We start from the raw sequence: 19,988 nt of genomic DNA on the forward strand, positions 1-19,988 counted from the left end.
TGCTAAGGCGAGGTTCAGCAGCCTCTGCTAAGGTCAGGTTCAGCAGCCTCTGCTAAGACGAGGTTCAGCAGCCTCTGCTAAGGCGAGGTTCAGCAGCCTCTGCTAAGGCAAGGTTCAGCAGCCTCTGCTAAGGCAAGGTTCAGCAGCCTCTGCTAAGGTGAGGTTCAGCAGCATCTGCTAAGGCGAGGGCAGCAGCCTCTGCTAAGGCGAGGGCAGCAGCCTCTGCTAAGGCGAGGGCAGCAGCCTCTGCTAAGGTGAGGTTCAGCAGCCTCTGTTAAGGCGAGGGCAGCAGCCTCTGCTAAGACGAGGTTCAGCAGCCTCTGCTAAGATGATGTTCAGCAGCCTCTGCTAAGGCGAGGGCAGCAGCCTCTGCTAAGGTGAGGTTCAGCAGCCTCTGCTAAGGTGAGGTTCAGCAGCCTCTGCTAAGGTGAGGTTCAGCAGCCTCTGCTAAGGCGAGGGCAGCAGCCTCTGCTAAGGTGAGGTTCAGCAGCCTCTGCTAAGGTGAGGTTCAGCAGCCTCTGCTAAGGTGAGGTTCAGCAGCCTCTGTTAAGGTGAGGTTCAGCAGCCTCTGCTAAGACGAGGTTCAGCAGCCTCTGCTAAGGTGAGGTTCAGCAGCCTCTGCTAAGGCGAGGTTCAGCAGCCTCTGTTAAAGGTGTAATGCAACGGAAATGGTGGACATTTTATTTTGAAGTTTCAAACGGTTTCAAGTTGAAACACCGGTCTGAAGTTTCTGAACCAATCAGAGCGTCACATCCCTTCAGGCGATGGGACGGTAGCTAGGGACGGTCGCTATGCTATACCAGCGCATGCTGTGTGTTTGTTTACAATTCAGATAGACGGCCAGCTGTACCAGTTTACTGTTATGTGGCTTATTTCTACCCTATAATGTTTTCAGATACATATTTTAGCGTGATGATTAAGTTGAAACGGAGGATCTTTGTAATCAGTAGCAGCTGTGTTGGCCTGTTTGGACGGATGCGGAGATATGGGGAATTAAACGGGTGAGCTTCATTTGTATTGGCTTTTATCGATGTGGGCCTCGACACGTCATCACGCAGCACGTTTTCGTTTTCAGGAAGTAATAAAAAATATATTTGTATGGACTGTTGATATAAAACACACAAAAATTAGAATTGTCCCATTTATTTGGCTTCCATTGTTAGGTATGCCCATATGATGACCACGGAGATGGTCTAAAAGTGTGAAAAACGTATTTTTCATTTCACCTTTAAGGCGAGGGCAGCAGCCTCTGCTAAGGTGAGGTTCAGCAGCCTCTGTTAAGGCGAGGTTCAGCAGCCTCTGCTAAGGTGAGGTTCAGCAGCCTCTGCTAAGGTGAGGTTCAGCAGCCTCTGCTAAGGCGAGGTTCAGCAGCCTCTGCTAAGGTGAGGTTCAGCAGCCTCTGCTAAGGTGAGGTTCAGCAGCCTCTGCTAAGGTGAGGTTCAGCAGCCTCTGCTAAGGCGAGGTTCAGCAGCCTCTGCTAAGGTGAGGTTCAGCAGCCTCTGCTAAGGTGAGGTTCAGCAGCCTCTGCTAAGGTGAGGTTCAGCAGCCTCTGCTAAGGTGAGGTTCAGCAGCCTCTGCTAAGGTGAGGTTCAGCAGCCTCTGTTAAGGCGAGGTTCAGCAGCCTCTGCTAAGGTGAGGTTCAGCAGCCTCTGCTAAGGTGAGGTTCAGCAGCCTCTGCTAAGGTGAGGTTCAGCAGCCTCTGCTAAGGCGAGGGCAGCAGCCTCTCGTTGGACGCCGGCCGGGGGAATTCCTGCTAGTACTGGCAGATGGAACACACCTCCAATCCCCAATCCTGTCCCCAATCCCTGTCCCCAACATGTCTCCAATCCCTGTCTCCATCATGTCTCCAATCGCTGTCTCCAACATGTCCCCAATCCCTGTCCCCAACATGTCTCCAATCCCTGTCTCCAATCCTTGTCTCCAATCCCTGTCTCCAATCCTTGTCTCCAATCCCTGTCCCCAACATGTCCCCAATCCCTGTCTCCAACATGTCCCCAATACCTGTCTCCAATCCCTGTCCCCAACATGTCTCCAATCCCTTAATAATAATAAAAATCACGCCTGTGTGAACTGAGTGGTGCAACTACACATTTATTGTTATAGTTACTGTACTGTACTCTGACGTGATATCTGTGATGTCAGTGACGTCACATACTAACCATAGCAACCATCGTTTTTGAGTGGTGTAAACCACTCCTACAACTGGCTTTTGTGTGCAGAAAAAATGAGCATGGTTGCTATGTTCAAAATAATTTCTGACGTAATTAAATCACACCCGGGTGAACTGGATGACCGTAGCAACCATGCTCATTTTTTCTGCACAAAAAAAGCCAGTTGTGAAATCACATCCGGGTGTGATTTCATTACGTCAGATCAGAGCTGATCAGGCTATATAATACCTTACCTTATATAATACCTTACACCACTCAGTTCACACGGGTGTGATTTCTTTGGTACGAACAAACACGGGTACCCGGGTACAAAGCCAGTTGTTGGAGTGGTTTGCACCACTCAATAATAACCTTGTCTTTGATCTTCCTCCAGGGTAACTATAATAATATTATAATACAATAATAACCTTGTCTTTGATCTTCCTCCAGGGTAACTATAATAATATTATAATAATAACCTTGTCTTTGATCTTCCTCCAGGGTAACTCTAATAATATTACAATAATAACCTTGTCTTTGATCTTCCTCCAGGGTAACTATAATAATATTATAATACAATAATAACCTTGTCTTTGATCTTCCTCCAGGGTAACTATAATAATATTATAATAATAACCTTGTCTTTGATCTTCCTCCAGGGTAACTATAATAATATTATAATACAATAATAACCTTGTCTTTGATCTTCCTCCAGGGTAACTATAATAATATTACAATAATAACCTTGTCTTTGATCTTCCTCCAGGGTAACTCTAATAATATTATAATAATAACCTTGTCTTTGATCTTCCTCCAGGGTAACTATAATAATATTATAATAATAACCTTGTCTTTGATCTTCCTCCAGGGTAACTATAATAATATTATAATAATAACCTTGTCTTTGATCTTCCTCCAGGGTAACTATAATAATATTATAATACAATAATAACCTTGTCTTTGATCTTCCTCCAGGGTAACTATAATAATATTATAATACAATAATAACCTTGTCTTTGATCTTCCTCCAGGGTAACTATAATAATATTACAATAATAACCTTGTCTTTGATCTTCCTCCAGGGTAACTATAATAATATTATAATAAAATAATAACCTTGTCTTTGATCTTCCTCCAGGGTAACTATAATAATATTATAATACAATAATAACCTTGTCTTTGATCTTCCTCCAGGGTAACTATAATAATATTACAATAATAACCTTGTCTTTGATCTTCCTCCAGGGTAACTATAATAATATTATAATACAATAATAACCTTGTCTTTGATCTTCCTCCAGGGTAACTATAATAATATTATAATAATAACCTTGTCTTTGATCTTCCTCCAGGGTAACTATAATAATATTATAATAATAACCTTGTCTTTGATCTTCCTCCAGGGTAACTATAATAATATTATAATACAATAATAACCTTGTCTTTGATCTTCCTCCAGGGTAACTATAATAATATTATAATAATAACCTTGTCTTTGATCTTCCTCCAGGGTAACTATAATAATATTATAATAATAACCTTGTCTTTGATCTTCCTCCTGGGTAACTATAATAATATTATAATAATAACCTTGTCTTTGATCTTCCTCCAGGGTAACTATAATAATATTATAATAATAACCTTGTCTTTGATCTTCCTCCAGGGTAACTATAATAATATTATAATAATAACCTTGTCTTTGATCTTCCTCCAGGGTAACTATAATAATATTATAATAATAACCTTGTCTTTGATCTTCCTCCAGGGTAACTCTAATAATATTATAATAATAACCTTGTCTTTGATCTTCCTCCAGGGTAACTATAATAATATTATAATAATAACCTTGTCTTTGATCTTCCTCCAGGGTAACTATAATAATATTATAATACAATAATAACCTTGTCTTTGATCTTCCTCCAGGGTAACTATAATAATATTATAATAATAACCTTGTCTTTGATCTTCCTCCAGGGTAACTATAATAATATTATAATACAATAATAACCTTGTCTTTGATCTTCCTCCAGGGTAACTATAATAATATTACAATAATAACCTTGTCTTTGATCTTCCTCCAGGGTAACTCTAATAATATTATAATAATAACCTTGTCTTTGATCTTCCTCCAGGGTAACTATAATAATATTATAATAATAACCTTGTCTTTGATCTTCCTCCAGGGTAACTATAATAATATTATAATAATAACCTTGTCTTTGATCTTCCTCCAGGGTAACTATAATAATATTATAATACAATAATAACCTTGTCTTTGATCTTCCTCCAGGGTAACTATAATAATATTATAATACAATAATAACCTTGTCTTTGATCTTCCTCCAGGGTAACTATAATAATATTACAATAATAACCTTGTCTTTGATCTTCCTCCAGGGTAACTATAATAATATTATAATACAATAATAACCTTGTCTTTGATCTTCCTCCAGGGTAACTATAATAATATTATAATACAATAATAACCTTGTCTTTGATCTTCCTCCAGGGTAACTATAATAATATTACAATAATAACCTTGTCTTTGATCTTCCTCCAGGGTAACTATAATAATATTATAATACAATAATAACCTTGTCTTTGATCTTCCTCCAGGGTAACTATAATAATATTATAATAATAACCTTGTCTTTGATCTTCCTCCAGGGTAACTATAATAATATTATAATAATAACCTTGTCTTTGATCTTCCTCCAGGGTAACTATAATAATATTATAATACAATAATAACCTTGTCTTTGATCTTCCTCCAGGGTAACTATAATAATATTATAATAATAACCTTGTCTTTGATCTTCCTCCAGGGTAACTATAATAATATTATAATAATAACCTTGTCTTTGATCTTCCTCCTGGGTAACTATAATAATATTATAATAATAACCTTGTCTTTGATCTTCCTCCAGGGTAACTATAATAATATTATAATAATAACCTTGTCTTTGATCTTCCTCCAGGGTAACTCTAATAATATTATAATAATAACCTTGTCTTTGATCTTCCTCCTGGGTAACTATAATAATATTATAATAATAACCTTGTCTTTGATCTTCCTCCAGGGTAACTATAATAATATTATAATAATAACCTTGTCTTTGATCTTCCTCCAGGGTAACTATAATAATATTATAATAATAACCTTGTCTTTGATCTTCCTCCAGGGTAACTATAATAATATTATAATACAATAATAACCTTGTCTTTGATCTTCCTCCAGGGTAACTATAATAATATTATAATACAATAATAACCTTGTCTTTGATCTTCCTCCAGGGTAACTATAATAATATTATAATAATAACCTTGTCTTTGATCTTCCTCCAGGGTAACTGGCCCACAGCGATAATAATAATGTAATAATAATAATAATAATAATAATAATAATAATAATAATAATAATAATAATAATAATAATAATAATAACCTTGTCTTTGATCTTCCTCCAGGGTAACTGGCCCACAGCGATAATAATAATTTAATAATAATAATAATAATAATAATAATAATAATAATAATGTAATAATAATAATAATAATAATAATAATAATAATAATGTAATAATAATAATAATAATAATAATAATAATAATAACCTTGTCTTTGATCTTCCTCCAGGGTAACTGGCCCACAGCGATAATAATAATTTAATAATAATAATAATAATAATAATAATAATAATAATAATAATAATAATAATAATGTAATAATAATAATAATAATAATAATAATAATAATAATGTAATAATAATAATAATAATAATAATAATAACCTTGTCTTTGATCTTCCTCCAGGGTAACTGGCCCACAGCGATAATAATAATTTAATAATAATAATAATAATAATAATAATAATAATAATAATAATAATAATAATAATAATAATAATAATGTAATAATAATAATAATAATAATAATAATAATAATAATAACCTTGTCTTTGATCTTCCTCCAGGGTAACTGGCCCACAGCGAACTCCACCAGCATGTAGAACAACGACCACAAGTCGTCATGCCGACCCATTTCCTGAGGATAATTTATTAATGTATTAAATGCAATTAAACACAAAATCATTACATTCATTAATCATAATGATGTGTGTCTGTGTGTCCTGTTGTTATTTCAATGAATCATTTACAGACATTATGAATAAGAACAATTGTTTTGTTCTGTTACAATACATTATACTCTGTGATGTATTGGTGTATTATTGTACAATACATTTATACTCTGTGATGTATTGGTGTACTTATTGTACTATACATTATACTCTGTGATGTATTGGTGTACTTATTGTACTATACATTATACTCTGTGATGTATTGGTGTACTTATTGTACTATACATTATACTCTGTGATGTATTGGTGTACTTATGTACATACTTTGTTTTTGTGGGCGTTGACCGAAGCATAACGAACTGTCCCTCTGAATCCAGCTACCGTCCTCGGCTGAAAAGACAAATATGAACCTCATTAATATTCATTAAAATATTAACAATTCCTAATATAATCATATTAACCTGAGCGCACAGGACGGAGTTCTCCGCCCTATCAATTAGTAACGCCCAGCGCTCAAGACGGAGATTGATCAAAAGGACGGAAATTATTGATATCAAAACCGATCGCATCGCTCCACAGTATGGGAGCGTCTGTTGCGCAACATTCAATGTTGTGCAGCCGTGGGACGTCATAGAAAATCTTCCCCCCCTGTTTAGCCGACGAGATGGGAAATCTTAAAACGTGAATAACTCTAGATCCATTCTAAATCATTCCGTCCAATTCTAAGAAAAGATTATGTGTCAGACGGCCCACCGCCGTCCCGTCGCTAGTCGCGTTAGAATTAATCATACATCCCGTTGTTGTCGATCAGCTCTAGAGTGTTTTGGCTACATTTAGCTACATCCGGGATAACATCCGGTCCGTCGTTAAATGTGCTCCGCTGCTATAAATCGCTGGGCGCTCCGATTTAAAGGGTTAAATTACCCCGGGCGCTCCGATTTAAAGGGTTAAATTACCCCGGGTGGTCTGATTTAATGGGTTAAATTACCCCGGGCGGTCTGATTTAAAGGGTTAAATTACCCCGGGCGGTCTGATTTAAAGGGTTAAATTACCCCGGGCGCTCTGATTTAATGGGTTAAATTACCCCGGGCGGTCTGATTTAATGGGTTAAATTACCCCGGGTGTTCTGGCGTTCGGGGTGTTAACATGTTGCGCATTGAGGTTTTCACAGAACAACAAGGAAAGGAAACACAATAATACAATTATAAAATGACAGGATGCATAAAATTCATCTACTGAATTTACTGATATCTAATTCTATTGGAGTGAAACAAACGCTCCATCCTACTTATTGTGCCCTGATTGATGGATTGATCCATTGATTGATTGATTGACAGCTGTCACTCAGGTCTCTCCATGCAGAATAAAATCATAAGTGTCCAAAGGAACTCAAACTGAAACACAAAACAACAAAAGGTCAAACAAAGGTCAACAAAACACAAACATAAGCAAATAAAAATATGAAAATGCTTCAAAATGAAATATAAATATGTTTACAAATGATATATATAATTATATATATAATTAAGCACATATGTATACATGCACGCGTCACACGCACGCACGCACGCACGCACGCACGCACGCACGCACCAAATAACATTTAATAACATTTTATTGTCTGGGAGGTTGAAGGGTGACCGATCTGTCTGTGGCCAGAACCACAACCAATCAAATCCATGTTCAAGATGTTTCGAGAGAGACAATATTTATTATGTTACCATTACAGACAGACAGACAGACAGACAGACAGACAGACAGACAGACAGACAGACAGACAGACAGACAGACTCACCGGGCGGACCTCTCCTGTCGTATTGGTATATTGTCGAGCCAAACCAAAGTCCAGCATGTAACACTTCCTGTATGTTGAAGGGAGTCGGCCCATCGCAAAGTTTGACTGCAGCGAAAAAACAAAGACACAAATCACACAAGAGTCACGTTTATTTGGTTTCATAGAGCTGGTGGGTTTTTATTCAATTACGTTTCTCAGTTACTGTTTTAAAAGCTAAATTATTCAGAATTGAGTCTCGTTTTAAAAGCTGTTGCTATGCTAAATTATTTAGAATGTCGGTAGCACTTCAATGTCGGTTAGGAGTGGACCGAATATTTCTATTAATTATTTTGATGCCGCTAGGTGGCAGCAAAAGGGTAGTTAAAACAGGACAACGCTCCACACGTCCCAGACTCTTCTCCGTTCTGGCTCTAAAACTATGGAATGAACTTCCCATTGCAGTCAGAACTACAGACTCACTCCCAATCTAAACTATGGAATGGACTTCCCATTGCAGTCAGAACTACAGACTAGAGACTGACACGGGAGTGGATTTTCACTCCTGTCCTGTCCCACTCCCACAGAAAAAATCCTGTCCTGTCCCAATCCTGGGCCAGAGTTTAAAAAAAAATCCCATCCTGTCCCACTCCTGTAGAATGACTCCTGATCCCATCCCGCTCCCACTTGAAATGACTCCCGCTCCCATCCCGCTCCTGTTTTTGTTTTTTTGTTCTATCTATCTATCACTTCTGGCTTCTCAAGACAGATATCCTACCAATACAATTAAAATAAATAAAGTGTTGGATTTAACTTTGACTACCAAATACAGTTCCGACACTTAATTTAAGTCCTATGACACTGTTTTTCCCTGAACAGAACTTAAAGCTTAACAGTTAACAAGTGCTTTGTCAATTAAGAAATTAAAAAACCCTCAGTGTTAATTTAATGAACTTCCCATTGCAGTCAGAACTACAGACTCACTCCCAATCTAAACTATGGAATGGACTTCCCATTGCAGTCAGAACTACAGACTCACTCCCAATCTAAACTATGGAATGAACTTCCCATTGCAGTCAGAACTAAAGACTCACTCCCAATCTTCCGCCGTAGTCTGAAAAACCACCTCTTAGACCGTAGCCCCTCCCCTAGCCTCGACGACGTTACAGGCGTATGCAAAGACTCAACTAATGTTACTTAAATAGCATTTTATGTAGACATAGCGCTATATAGTAAATACTCACAGTTTCATTATATCTATTCCACTGTTAGACGGAGGTTAGGTTCTTGATGACTATTTCTATGTATGTGATGTATCACCATGTGTTGTTCTATCTCTATGTATGTGATGTATTACCATGTGTTGTTCTATCTCTATGTATGTGATGTATTACCATGTGTTGTTCTATCTCTATGTATGTGATGTATCACCATGTGTTGTTCTATTTCTATGTATGTCATGTATCACCATGTGTTGTTCTATTTCTATGAATGTGATGTATCACCATGTGTTGTTCTATCTCTATGTATGTGATGTATCACCATGTGTTGTTCTATCTCTATGTATGTGATGTATCACCATGTGTTGTTCTATTGTTCTGTATGTGATGTATCACCATGTGTTGTTCTATTGTTCTGTATGTGATGTATCACCATGTGTTGTTCTATTGTTCTGTATGTGATGTATCACCATGTGTTGTTCTATTGTTCTGTATGTGATGTATCACCATGTGTTGTTCTATTGTTCTGTATGTGATGTATCACCATGTGTTGTTCTATTGTTCTCTATCGTATCAGAGACCATCTCTCCACCCAACATATTTCATATGTAAGGGGAATGTCCCCACTTCACTTGTGACGTGGATATCTCTTTAAGACACACCAGTTGTACTGGCACGCACGGGTATATAAGGCCCAGGTGTGCGTGATTACACTGATTTTTTGATCTCCACTAGTCACCAGACAGACGTGGCGTCTCGACAGCAGAGAAGCTAACAGCTACATCCAGCAAAATTCTTCTGAATTATTGGTTTCTGTTTTCTTTTCTTTAAAAATACTTAATTTAAATTAATACGGGTTGGAATAGAGACCGGATAGACCCACCGCAGGTTGCGGGTAGAGAGCTGGCGTGACATTCGCCCCTCTCAGGGTTGTCTCATTCAATTCAACTCGTTTGTAATCTGACAGGGTAACCAGCAAAAAAACAAAAAAAAACACCATTACAGGCGTATTGTTGACGTTGCGTTAGCTCACGCGTCCTGTGGTGTATAGCCTGTCTGTCGACCTCCGGGGAGGGACACAGCAGGACAAGCGGCTCGGTAACCCTTGCTAAAGGCAGCGGAATAGAGCTCTATACGGGTGTATTGTTGGCGTAGCGTCAATTCACGCATCCGTGGGGCATATTCCGTGGGCTGGAGTTGACCTGCGGTGGCGCAGCGAAACAACAGTCCTGCCAGGCCAGCATTGAACACAGCACAACACAGTCGTATTGTCGCCGGGGCGACTTCTGCGTCTGTAGCACTGTGTCTTTGCTCGCCTCGTGAGAGAGCGCTCGCTTGAGTGTATTGCGGCCATAAAACCGTTCACGCACTCCGGCGTAGACTGCGTGGTGGAACCCGTGCGGACGGTGGAAGCCACGGAGCAAGCGTATCCTCCGAAACTTCCCAAAAACTCCACACTGACAGTGAGACGACACGAAGGGAATCCCGTGTGACGTCACGGAGCAAGTTCTCCGAATTGGGAAAGGCAGTCAGCGCACCGTACTGTCGTATTGCTGACTGGTCAACTCACGCGACGGTGGTGGTTCTGTCATAGACAGGACGAGCTGAATGCCAACTCACGCATGCAGCGCGACATTAATTCCACAACAAACAAAGTCTGGTCTCCAGTGCTGTGTAGGGAATCCTGTGGGGGATATCCCCGTGACATCACGGTGATATATCGTAGGGTAATTTTTCCCTGGAAAGCGATCCCCGTTCTAAGCATGGGCCAAACAGTGGAAATCTGCATACGTATATACACTATATAATATAATGCAAAAGGGTTGGAGCAGAGGGTTGTCTCCAACTCAAACACTCTGTGCCTCAGCTCAGCTGTGGAGTTCAGGTGCGACCTTCCTCCAGAGGAAGAGATAGAGAGAGATTATAGATGCTCTGCTGGCTGTTGTTTATTTATTTGGTTATTCGGAAAGATCCCCATTAGCTGATGCCATGGCAGTCAGCTAGTCTTTTGGGATCCACACGAAACATGTTACAAATTGCAACAAAACAAAAACAAAACAACAACACATGAATATCAATATGTGACTGAGAGACAGCAGCGTAAACTGTGACCCTCACTTCTCAAGCACATTACTATACTCCCCGTCTTTGAGCATGTCCAAACAGAATGTGTATTTATTTTCTTTATAATATAATTATAATTATAATTATTATAATATAATATAATATAATTAAAATAATAGTGTATATAGGCAGGGTAACCAGCCAAAAACACCATTACAGGCGTATTGTTGACGTAGCGTTAGCTCACGCGTCCTGTGGTGTATAGCCTGTCTGTCGACCTGTGGGCAGGGACACAGACAGGACAAGTGGCGCGGTAATCCTTGATAAAGGCAGTGGAATAAAGCTCTATACGGGTGTATTGTTGGCGTAGCGTCAATTCACGCATCCGTGGGGCATATTCCGTGGGCTGGAGTTGACCTGCGGCGGCGCAGCGAAACAACAGTCCTGCCAGGCTAGCATTGAACACAGCACACTATACAGGCGGATTGTCGCTGGGGCGACTTCCGCGTCTGTAGGGCTGTGTTTTTTGCCTCGCCTCGTGAGAGAGAGCTCCCTGGGGTGTATTGCGGCAAAAACCGCTCACGCACTCCGGTGCAGACTGCGTGGTAGAACCCGTGCGGACGGGGGAAGCCACGGAGCAAGTCTTCCTCCGAATTGAGCCACTGCACTCTGCAGTTCAGAAAGCTGACGCTGAGTCGTCCCTCTCGGGGCTCGATCGTGGCTCTTTTGTAGTTAAAACTACCAAATCCCTTGGGATCAGAGCAGACAGTCTATTCAAACACCACACGAGTGTATGGCTGCCGTGGCAGCCATCGTCTGCGTTGAGTCTGAGTCTGAGTCTGCCAGGAGCAAGCCCTGAAATCACAGCCCCTTGCACACTACTGTATATACGGCGTATTGCTGACGGTGTCAGCTCACGCGTTCGTGATGTAGTTTCGCCAATTTCGGTAACACAGCGGAGTGTGCCGCGGCTGTCGGGCGGAGTACACTGTACGGTGTATCACGGCAAGGCCGTTCACGCACCTATAGGTGTAAACTTGCATGGTATAATCCAGTTACCGGTTTGAAACCACAAAGTAAGCTCCTTCTCATCCCGAGAATGCACTATGGCCATCTAGGCGCAGCCAGTCAACACAGGCCTATTTTGTCACTACTTCAGCACCGGCTTATATGCGGCGCTTATGTGACCATAATGGCCCGGACCTTTAGGAGCTCCAGCTACTGGCTTCCAGGCTCCCCAGGCAGCAGCAGCGGGCAATGCTATCGATGCCCTCTGATGAGGCGCCGTCTGTGGCGGCCCCAATCCAAGCTGCGATAGGAGGACCAAGCTCCCCCAATGACGCTGCCTATTGAGCCGTCGGCCATGTTTGGCCAAAAAAGGCCAGTGCTTTGCTACAGCATCCTAAGGAGGCTGTGGAGGTGTACAGGATGTGCACCTCCACAAGCAGCCGTGAGCAGCTTGCCTCGGTTGCCCTCAGGCTGTGCAACCCCAGTCAGGTTTGGCAGTTCCAGGGACCTACGTGTCCGGTTACAGGCCAACCGGCGGGGTATGGCTAAAAGGTGCTCGGCGGGCTAAGCCCATCCCTCAGTCCTGACAGTTAAGGCCCCAGACCCCACCCGCTGTCTCTCGGGACAGCGGCTGTCCTGGAAGACAATTCAGGTGGACCCCTGGGTGGGTTCCACTATGTCTTCGGGGGGGTGGTGTGCTGCTTACAGCACTCTCCTGGCAAGGAAGGGCTGAGGGTCTGGCAAGCCATCCTCCAAGACGACCGGCTTGCCATGCTCGACCGGGGATGTTTATACTCAGATCCCGGGTCGGACATACTGACGCACTGACCGGCTTGTCTTAGACGACGGAACCTTTGAGTCCCGTATCCTCCCATTCGGCATATGTCTAGCCCCCCGATTGGACGCAGTCCTTGGCGGGAGGGCCTTTGCATCCTAAATTGGATAACCGAATGATGTGTGCTCGCTCAGAGGTGCAGTGCCACAACAATGTGGCTAGGCACCTGCAGCACTTTGGGCACCTCGACAAGAGGCCCTGCAGGCGTCAACTCTCACAGTCCACAGCGCTCCTCGGCATGTGTTAGAGGGCAAAGCAGGGACTCGGTCCCTTGCTCTAGTGAGTCGGGCCACCTTCAGGCTGTGCCTCCGCCCCTTAGGGCCGAGGGCAGTCACGGTGCACTTTGTGTCTCCGGCTCTTCTGAACATGCGGCCAGTGCATTATCTGTCATTCACAGTCATGCACTACGCGGGCGTATCGTTGACAGCGTCAGTTTACACGTTCCACGTTGTTCCAGCGAATAATTCTGTCTGTTCACACAGCAGAATGTGACTGTCAGGGGTGAGCAGAACCACCATAAGGTTGTATTACGGCATGGCTGTGTAAACACCTGGGTGTAATTCTGTGTGTTGGAGACCGGCTACCGAAGCCACGGAGTGAGCTCCCTCCTCATCCAGAGGTATTCCCCCTTACATATGAAATATGTTGGGTGGAGAGGTAGTCTCTTCACTCAGAGAACAAAGGTTACCAAGTAACCATACGTTCTTCTCATGTGTAACACACACCGCAGCGAAGTCTCCCGATTGGTATCTGATTATTTCCATAAGGACGAGAAGGTTTCTCGGTGCCGCGGAAACTACCTTTCTCCGAGGCTTCAAGTCGAAGAAAGACGGTAAGTCCGCTTTCTTTTACCGGGTTAATACTAACTTGGAGGGGAATTTAGCTTTGCATAGTGGCCCGGCGTGGCCCTAGCTAGCGTTGTAGTTAGTTCTACTATAAATTACCTGTGTGACGGTCTGTAACGCGGCTAGAAACAGCCAGTTTTTGCTTCCACACAAACTTTCGTTGGCCTCAGGGTCTCGAACGTGTGACAGACTTGAACGGTGTTAGAGAGCCAATTAAGCCCGTGGAGACTTGGGCTGCAATGGATAGGTGGGCAGGCAGGCCAGCCCCAACAGGAACATGTACACATTCCACACAGGGCCTCGCTGCCACATGGGCTTTGAGGTGCCCTCCAATCTGAGATCTGTGGGACAGCCTCTTGATCGACGCTGTCAGCATTTATCAGGTTCTACCGTATGTGGTATCAGTGTGGCGGCCAGCACCCTTCTCACTGTGTGTGTGCTTAGCTCCGCAGCATAAACGCGATGGGAACTATGCACAAAAACGAAGGCCATCCACTTTTTACTTGTAAAACTGTGATGCGACCATAAGGATCGTTCTGGTTCTGAGAACAGGGCTTCAACAGTCAGCTGACCGAGTTTCGGCAGGCTGACTTGAGCGGGAGCGCAGGCCCTGCAGACTGCAGTAACCTCGTTACAAAGAAAAGAAGAGCATTTCCTGAAGGGTGCCCTGAGGCTCAGAGGGGCTCAGGTTAGGGACCCAATCAGGCCCATCTGGGGTTAGCCCTGGAGGCTCTACGACCCTTAGTCAGTGAGCCTGACATGCTCAAGACAGCAGTCTTGTCGGCGTCACATCTGCAAGGAGAAACGGGGGAGTTGCGAGCTGTCAATCCATATTGAGCTCTGCAGGCCTATGGATGATGGTATAGTCTTATGCCCCAAACCGGCCTTTCTCCCCAATGTTTTCAAAAGGGCATGTCTCAACCAGGTGGTTGAGCTCTGCCCTACCATCGTCATACAGACAGTCGGCGTACAGAGATGGAGTCGGTCCCCACTCTGCCCTATCGGAGCACTAGAGTCGGACGTCAGGGCCACACAAGGCCCACAGAATAACGGACCAACTCTTTGAGTGCTTCGAGTGAGAGTGCATGGATCACAGAGGTTATCCAGCACACAAACAGGCAGGAGTACCAGTGCCGCCTGGAGGGCAGGCACACTCCACCTGGGGACGCTGCGGAAAGGTGCGTCTCTGACAGAGATCTGCACAGCGGCGACTTAGTCTACTCCGTCTACATTCACCCGGTTATACCGGCTGAACATGCAGCATTCGCTCCCTTCGGGGAGTTGGTCTCGCATGCTACTCAGCGGCGGGTGTCATTGTCACCTTCACCAGTCAAGCCAGCCTTGCGTCTGGTGGGCTGGCTTGGGCGGCCCTTCACCCCTGCGGTCTCGGGCCTTAGTGCCTTGCAGGGCCGGGCTCTGGGTGGCGTCTAGCACCTGAGCATTTGGCGGCGGATGGCGTGGCTGTCCGGCCGTTCCAGGGGTTGTAAATACATTACATTGAACATACATGATAAATAATTCAAAATTTAGTATGTGCTGGGTCGGAGCACACTGGCGGTGTCTTCGGGGTTCTGGGACTGCTTCGCTTCCTCGCGAGGTGTCTTACAGAGTTCCCCTTACATATGAAATATGTTGGGTGGAGAGATGGTCTCTGATACGATAGAGAACGTATGGTTACACGGTAACCTTTGTTCTCTGAGTGAAGAGACCATCTCTCCACCAAGATGTCGCTCAGAAGCGGTGTCGATCAAATAAACCAGTGTAATCACGCACACCTGGGCCTTATATACCCGTGCGTGCCAGTACAACTGGTGTGTCTTAAAGAGATATCCACGTCACAAGTGAAGTGGGGACATTCCCCTTACATATGAAATATGTTGGGTGGAGAGATGGTCTCTTCACTCAGAGAACAAAGGTTACCGTGTAACCATACGTTATGTATGTGATGTATCACCATGTGTTGTTCTATTGTTCTGTATGTGATGTATCACCATGTGTTGTTCTGCTTAATGTAAATCACTCTGGATTAAGTAAATTGTCTTGTACATTGCAGTATTTACATGCTTTATGTCTTGGTGTCTCGGACTACTACTGCTACTGCTACTACTGCTGCTGCTGCTGCTGCTACTGCTACTGCTACTGCTACTGCTACTACTACTACTGCTACTGCTACTGCTACTACTGCTACTACTGCTGCTGCTGCTGCTGCTACTGCTACTACTGCTGCTGCTACTACTACTACTACTAATAATAATAATAATGCTAATACTACTAATACAATTTACAATTTAGGCATTTAGCAGACGCTCTTAATCCAGAGCGATTTACATTAAGCAAGAACAAAAAGCATGGGAATACATCACATATGTAAAATGCATTTATCGCGAAACATGCGTAAGCTAATAACGTAACTAGAACATATCTATATAATGACACTATACATATAAACTATAACTAGAACATATCTATATAATGACACTATACATATAAACTATACATATATGCTATACTATGCTGTACATATATACTATGAAGTGCTATGACTACATACAATGCACTTATTGTGCTGTGTACATGACTAATAATATTACTAATACTACTAATAATAATACTAATAACAATTTACAGGCTTGATGTCTCGGTGCAGGAACTCTACAGAGTGAATTGTCTTGTACATTGCAGTATTTACATGCTTTATGTCTCGTACTACTACTACTACTACTAATACTACTAATACTAATACTAATACTAATACTAATACTAATACTAATAACAACAACTTACAGGCTTGATGTCTCGGTGCAGGAACCCTACAGAGTGAATTGAACTTACAGGCTTGATGTCTCTGTGCAGGAACCCTACAGAGTGAATTGCTTCTATAGATTCCAGGATCTGTTTCCCAAGGCGGAGCGTTGTGCTCATACTGAAGGTCCCTCTGGGCTGCGAACGGCGCAGGTCTGCCAAGTTACGACCCTGCTTAAATTACACATGTTATAATGCTGTTATTACTGCTGTAAATACATGCAATTACACTGTTATAACTACTATTACTAACACAGGTCTGCCAAGTTACGACCCTGCTTAAATTACACATGATATAATGCTGTTATTACTGCTGTAAATACATGCAATTACACTGTTATAACTACTATTACTAACACAGGTCTGCCAAGTTACGACTCTGCTTAAATTATACAAATATATATAATTACAGTTTAACAGTTTAAAGGCTCATGACGTAGATCACCGTCAAGTTCAAGGTCACGTCATGTTCCCAATCTCCGTCAAATTAGTGATATGAAAACGGGTCACATCGCTCCACAGCCTAGAAGCGCTTGTTGCTCAAGCCTCGGTGTTGCACAACAGTGACACGTCATCGAAAATGTTCCCTGCCTGTTTAGCCGACGACAACGAAAATCTTAAAACGTTAATAACTTGCGATCTAAATCATCCCGCTTAATTATGAAAAAAGATCCTGTGTTTGACGGCCCTCCGCGGTCCAGTCGCTAGTCGCGATAGATTTTATCTTACCTCCCGTTGTTGTCGATCGCATTTTTAGTGGTGTGGCTAATGTTAGCTGCTACACACACATTCACAACAACATCCGGTCCGTCGGTAAAAGTGGTCCTGGCGCTATTAACGATGGGCATATTTTATTAATGGATTAAATAGGCCCGGGCCCTTAAGGTGTTAACATGTTATTACTGCTGTGAATACATAGTTATACATGTATTGTACATGTATATACAACATACATACTGTATGTTAGAGATGACATAACATACAGTTTGTTATGTATGTTATGCTGTCATTATGATCATATGTTCGTACCTGTAGTTGCATGACAACATAGTTGAACTTGTCATTTCTCCCACAACCAATAAATTTACACACATGGTTTTTACCTGAAAGAAAACACAAGCAGGTTAGACTTTAGAATCAATAGGCAATTACAATTTATACTGGTAGAGATTATTATTTGTACCAGTTATTGTACCATATTAACACTACACTTAGGGGTTAGGGTTAGAGGTCAGGGTTATCTGACATTATACAGATGACCATGCCTAAAGGTGGCCTTACACTAGCCGATAATCAGGCATTTTTGACGATCGGGCGGTGCCCGACCGCTCAAAGCGCGATCGGGATCGGCCCGATCAACATCAAGAATGTTTGATATTTGCTCTGCCCAGCTCTGATTATCCTGTAGTGTGTGGTGCTATCAGATTTCAGATTGAAAAAAATCGGCTAGTGTAAGGCCACCTTTAGGGGTTAAAATGATGTCCTTTTATCCTCATACGACACATTGAGGTTAGACGACAACACAATCCATATTTGGGCATAGAGAAAGACATGGTGTTATTAGAATATACATGTCATTATCATGTTGTTACCCTGCAGTTTCTTCAGAACAGCCACCTCCATCTTCAGAACCTGTTTGGGTTGCTGAGCCGACTCCACCTTCAGAGCAACGTTCTCCCTGGTGAGAAGATCCAAGGCTTCGTAGATCTCCCCGAAACCTCCACCTCCGATCTTCTTTAGCTGTTGAAAAATCTATACATTAACACGACCCAGACCTCCACCTCCGATCTGCTTTAGCTGTTGAAAAATCTATACATTAACACGACCCAGACCTCCACCTCCGATCTGCTTTAGCTGTTGAAAAATCTATACATTAACACCACCCAGACCTCCACCTCCGATCTGCTTTAGCTGTTGAAAAATCTATACATTAACACCACCCAGACCTCCACCTCCGATCTGCTTTAGCTGTAATCTATACATTAACACCACCCAGACCCTAACACCACCACCCTAACCTAACCCTCCCTGGTGAGAAGATCCAAGGCCTTGTAGATCTCCCCGAAACCTCCACCTCCGATCTTCTTTAGCTGTTAAAAAGGTTTAGGGATAGGGTTAGGTTTAGGTAAGGGTTAGGTTTAGGGAAGGGTTAGGTTTAGGGTAAGGGTTAGGTTTAGGGTAAGGGTTAGGTTTTAGGGTAAGGGTTAGGTTTAGGGTAAGGGTTAGGTTTAGGTAAGGGTTAGGTATGGAGGTATAACATACTACTTTCCATCGGTCCTTCACCATACAGTTGGATGGTAAGATGCTGCTCTGTAAAGGTTAGGTTTAGTGGAAGGGATAGGGTTAGGTTTAGGGTAAGGGTTAGGTTTAGGTAAGGGTTAGGTATGGAGGTATAACATACTACTTTCCATCGGTCCTTCACCATACAGTTGGATGGTAAGATGCTGCTCTGTAAAGGTTAGGTTTAGTGGAAGGGATAGGGTTAGGTTTAGGGTAAGGGTTAGGTTTAGTGGAAGGGATAGGGGTAGGTTTAGGGTAAGGGGTAAGGTACGGGTTAGGGGTACTGGTAAGGGGTAAGGTTTGTGTTGTAACTTACTACTTTCCATCGGTCCTTCACCATATAGTTAGGTGGTAAGATGCTGCTCTGTAAGGGTTAGGTTTAGTGGAAGGAGTAGGTTTAGGTATAGAGGTATAACTTACTACTTTCCATCGGTCCTTCACCATACAGTTAGGTGGTAAAATGTCCACCTGCTCTGCCGTTCCATTCATGTTGTTGTTGTCATTGAGACCAGGAACTAGACACTGCATCTGCCAGCCGGACAGAACCCGCGCTGCGCCCAGCTTAAACGAGCCATTTATCTGTTAGAAAACAAACACCAATTAACACCAATTAACATCATAACCCATGTTCTCTGTGGATATGTCTGTCTGTCTGTCTGTCTGTCTGTCTGTCTGTCTGTCTGTCTGTCTGTCTGTCTGTCTGTCTGTCTGTCTGTCTGTCTGTCTGCGTGTATGTCTGTCTTTTATATATGACATAGCGTATGGAATACAATTACCAACACTTATCTACTGTGCTGTTACAATTACAAACTGTTACTGTTAATGGTACTGTGCTGAAATGTACTGTTACTTTACTTGTAAATGTTATATTGTAAGATATCAAACTGTATTTCCCTCATTATAATATGTTAAATGTAGCACATCTCACATTCCAAG

At 42.5% G+C, this 19,988-nt stretch overlaps 1 protein-coding gene across 1 annotated transcript in view; it reads right to left on the minus strand.

Moving 5' to 3' along the window:
- The window catches only part of ttbk1a (tau tubulin kinase 1a), a gene marked incomplete at its 3' end in the record, with an annotated part of 54,869 nt that extends 35,274 nt beyond the window's left edge, over positions 1 to 19,595 (minus strand). The window contains exons 1-7 of the mRNA XM_079499533.1: positions 19,473 to 19,595; positions 18,365 to 18,512; positions 17,802 to 17,875; positions 16,803 to 16,943; positions 8,023 to 8,127; positions 6,552 to 6,617; positions 6,101 to 6,193 (exon numbers count right to left, since the gene is read on the minus strand). Of these exons, the coding sequence (XP_079355659.1) occupies positions 6,101 to 6,193; positions 6,552 to 6,617; positions 8,023 to 8,127; positions 16,803 to 16,943; positions 17,802 to 17,875; positions 18,365 to 18,512; positions 19,473 to 19,580 (735 nt within the window). The 5' untranslated portion in view covers positions 19,581 to 19,595. The remainder of the gene's footprint in view (positions 1 to 6,100; positions 6,194 to 6,551; positions 6,618 to 8,022; positions 8,128 to 16,802; positions 16,944 to 17,801; positions 17,876 to 18,364; positions 18,513 to 19,472) is intronic.
- Between the last annotated feature and the right edge of the window lie 393 nt (positions 19,596 to 19,988).

The sequence above is a fragment of the Electrona antarctica genome (genome assembly GCF_951216825.1).
Source record: "Electrona antarctica genome assembly, chromosome: 4".
NCBI classification, from domain to species: Eukaryota; Metazoa; Chordata; class Actinopteri; order Myctophiformes; family Myctophidae; genus Electrona; species Electrona antarctica.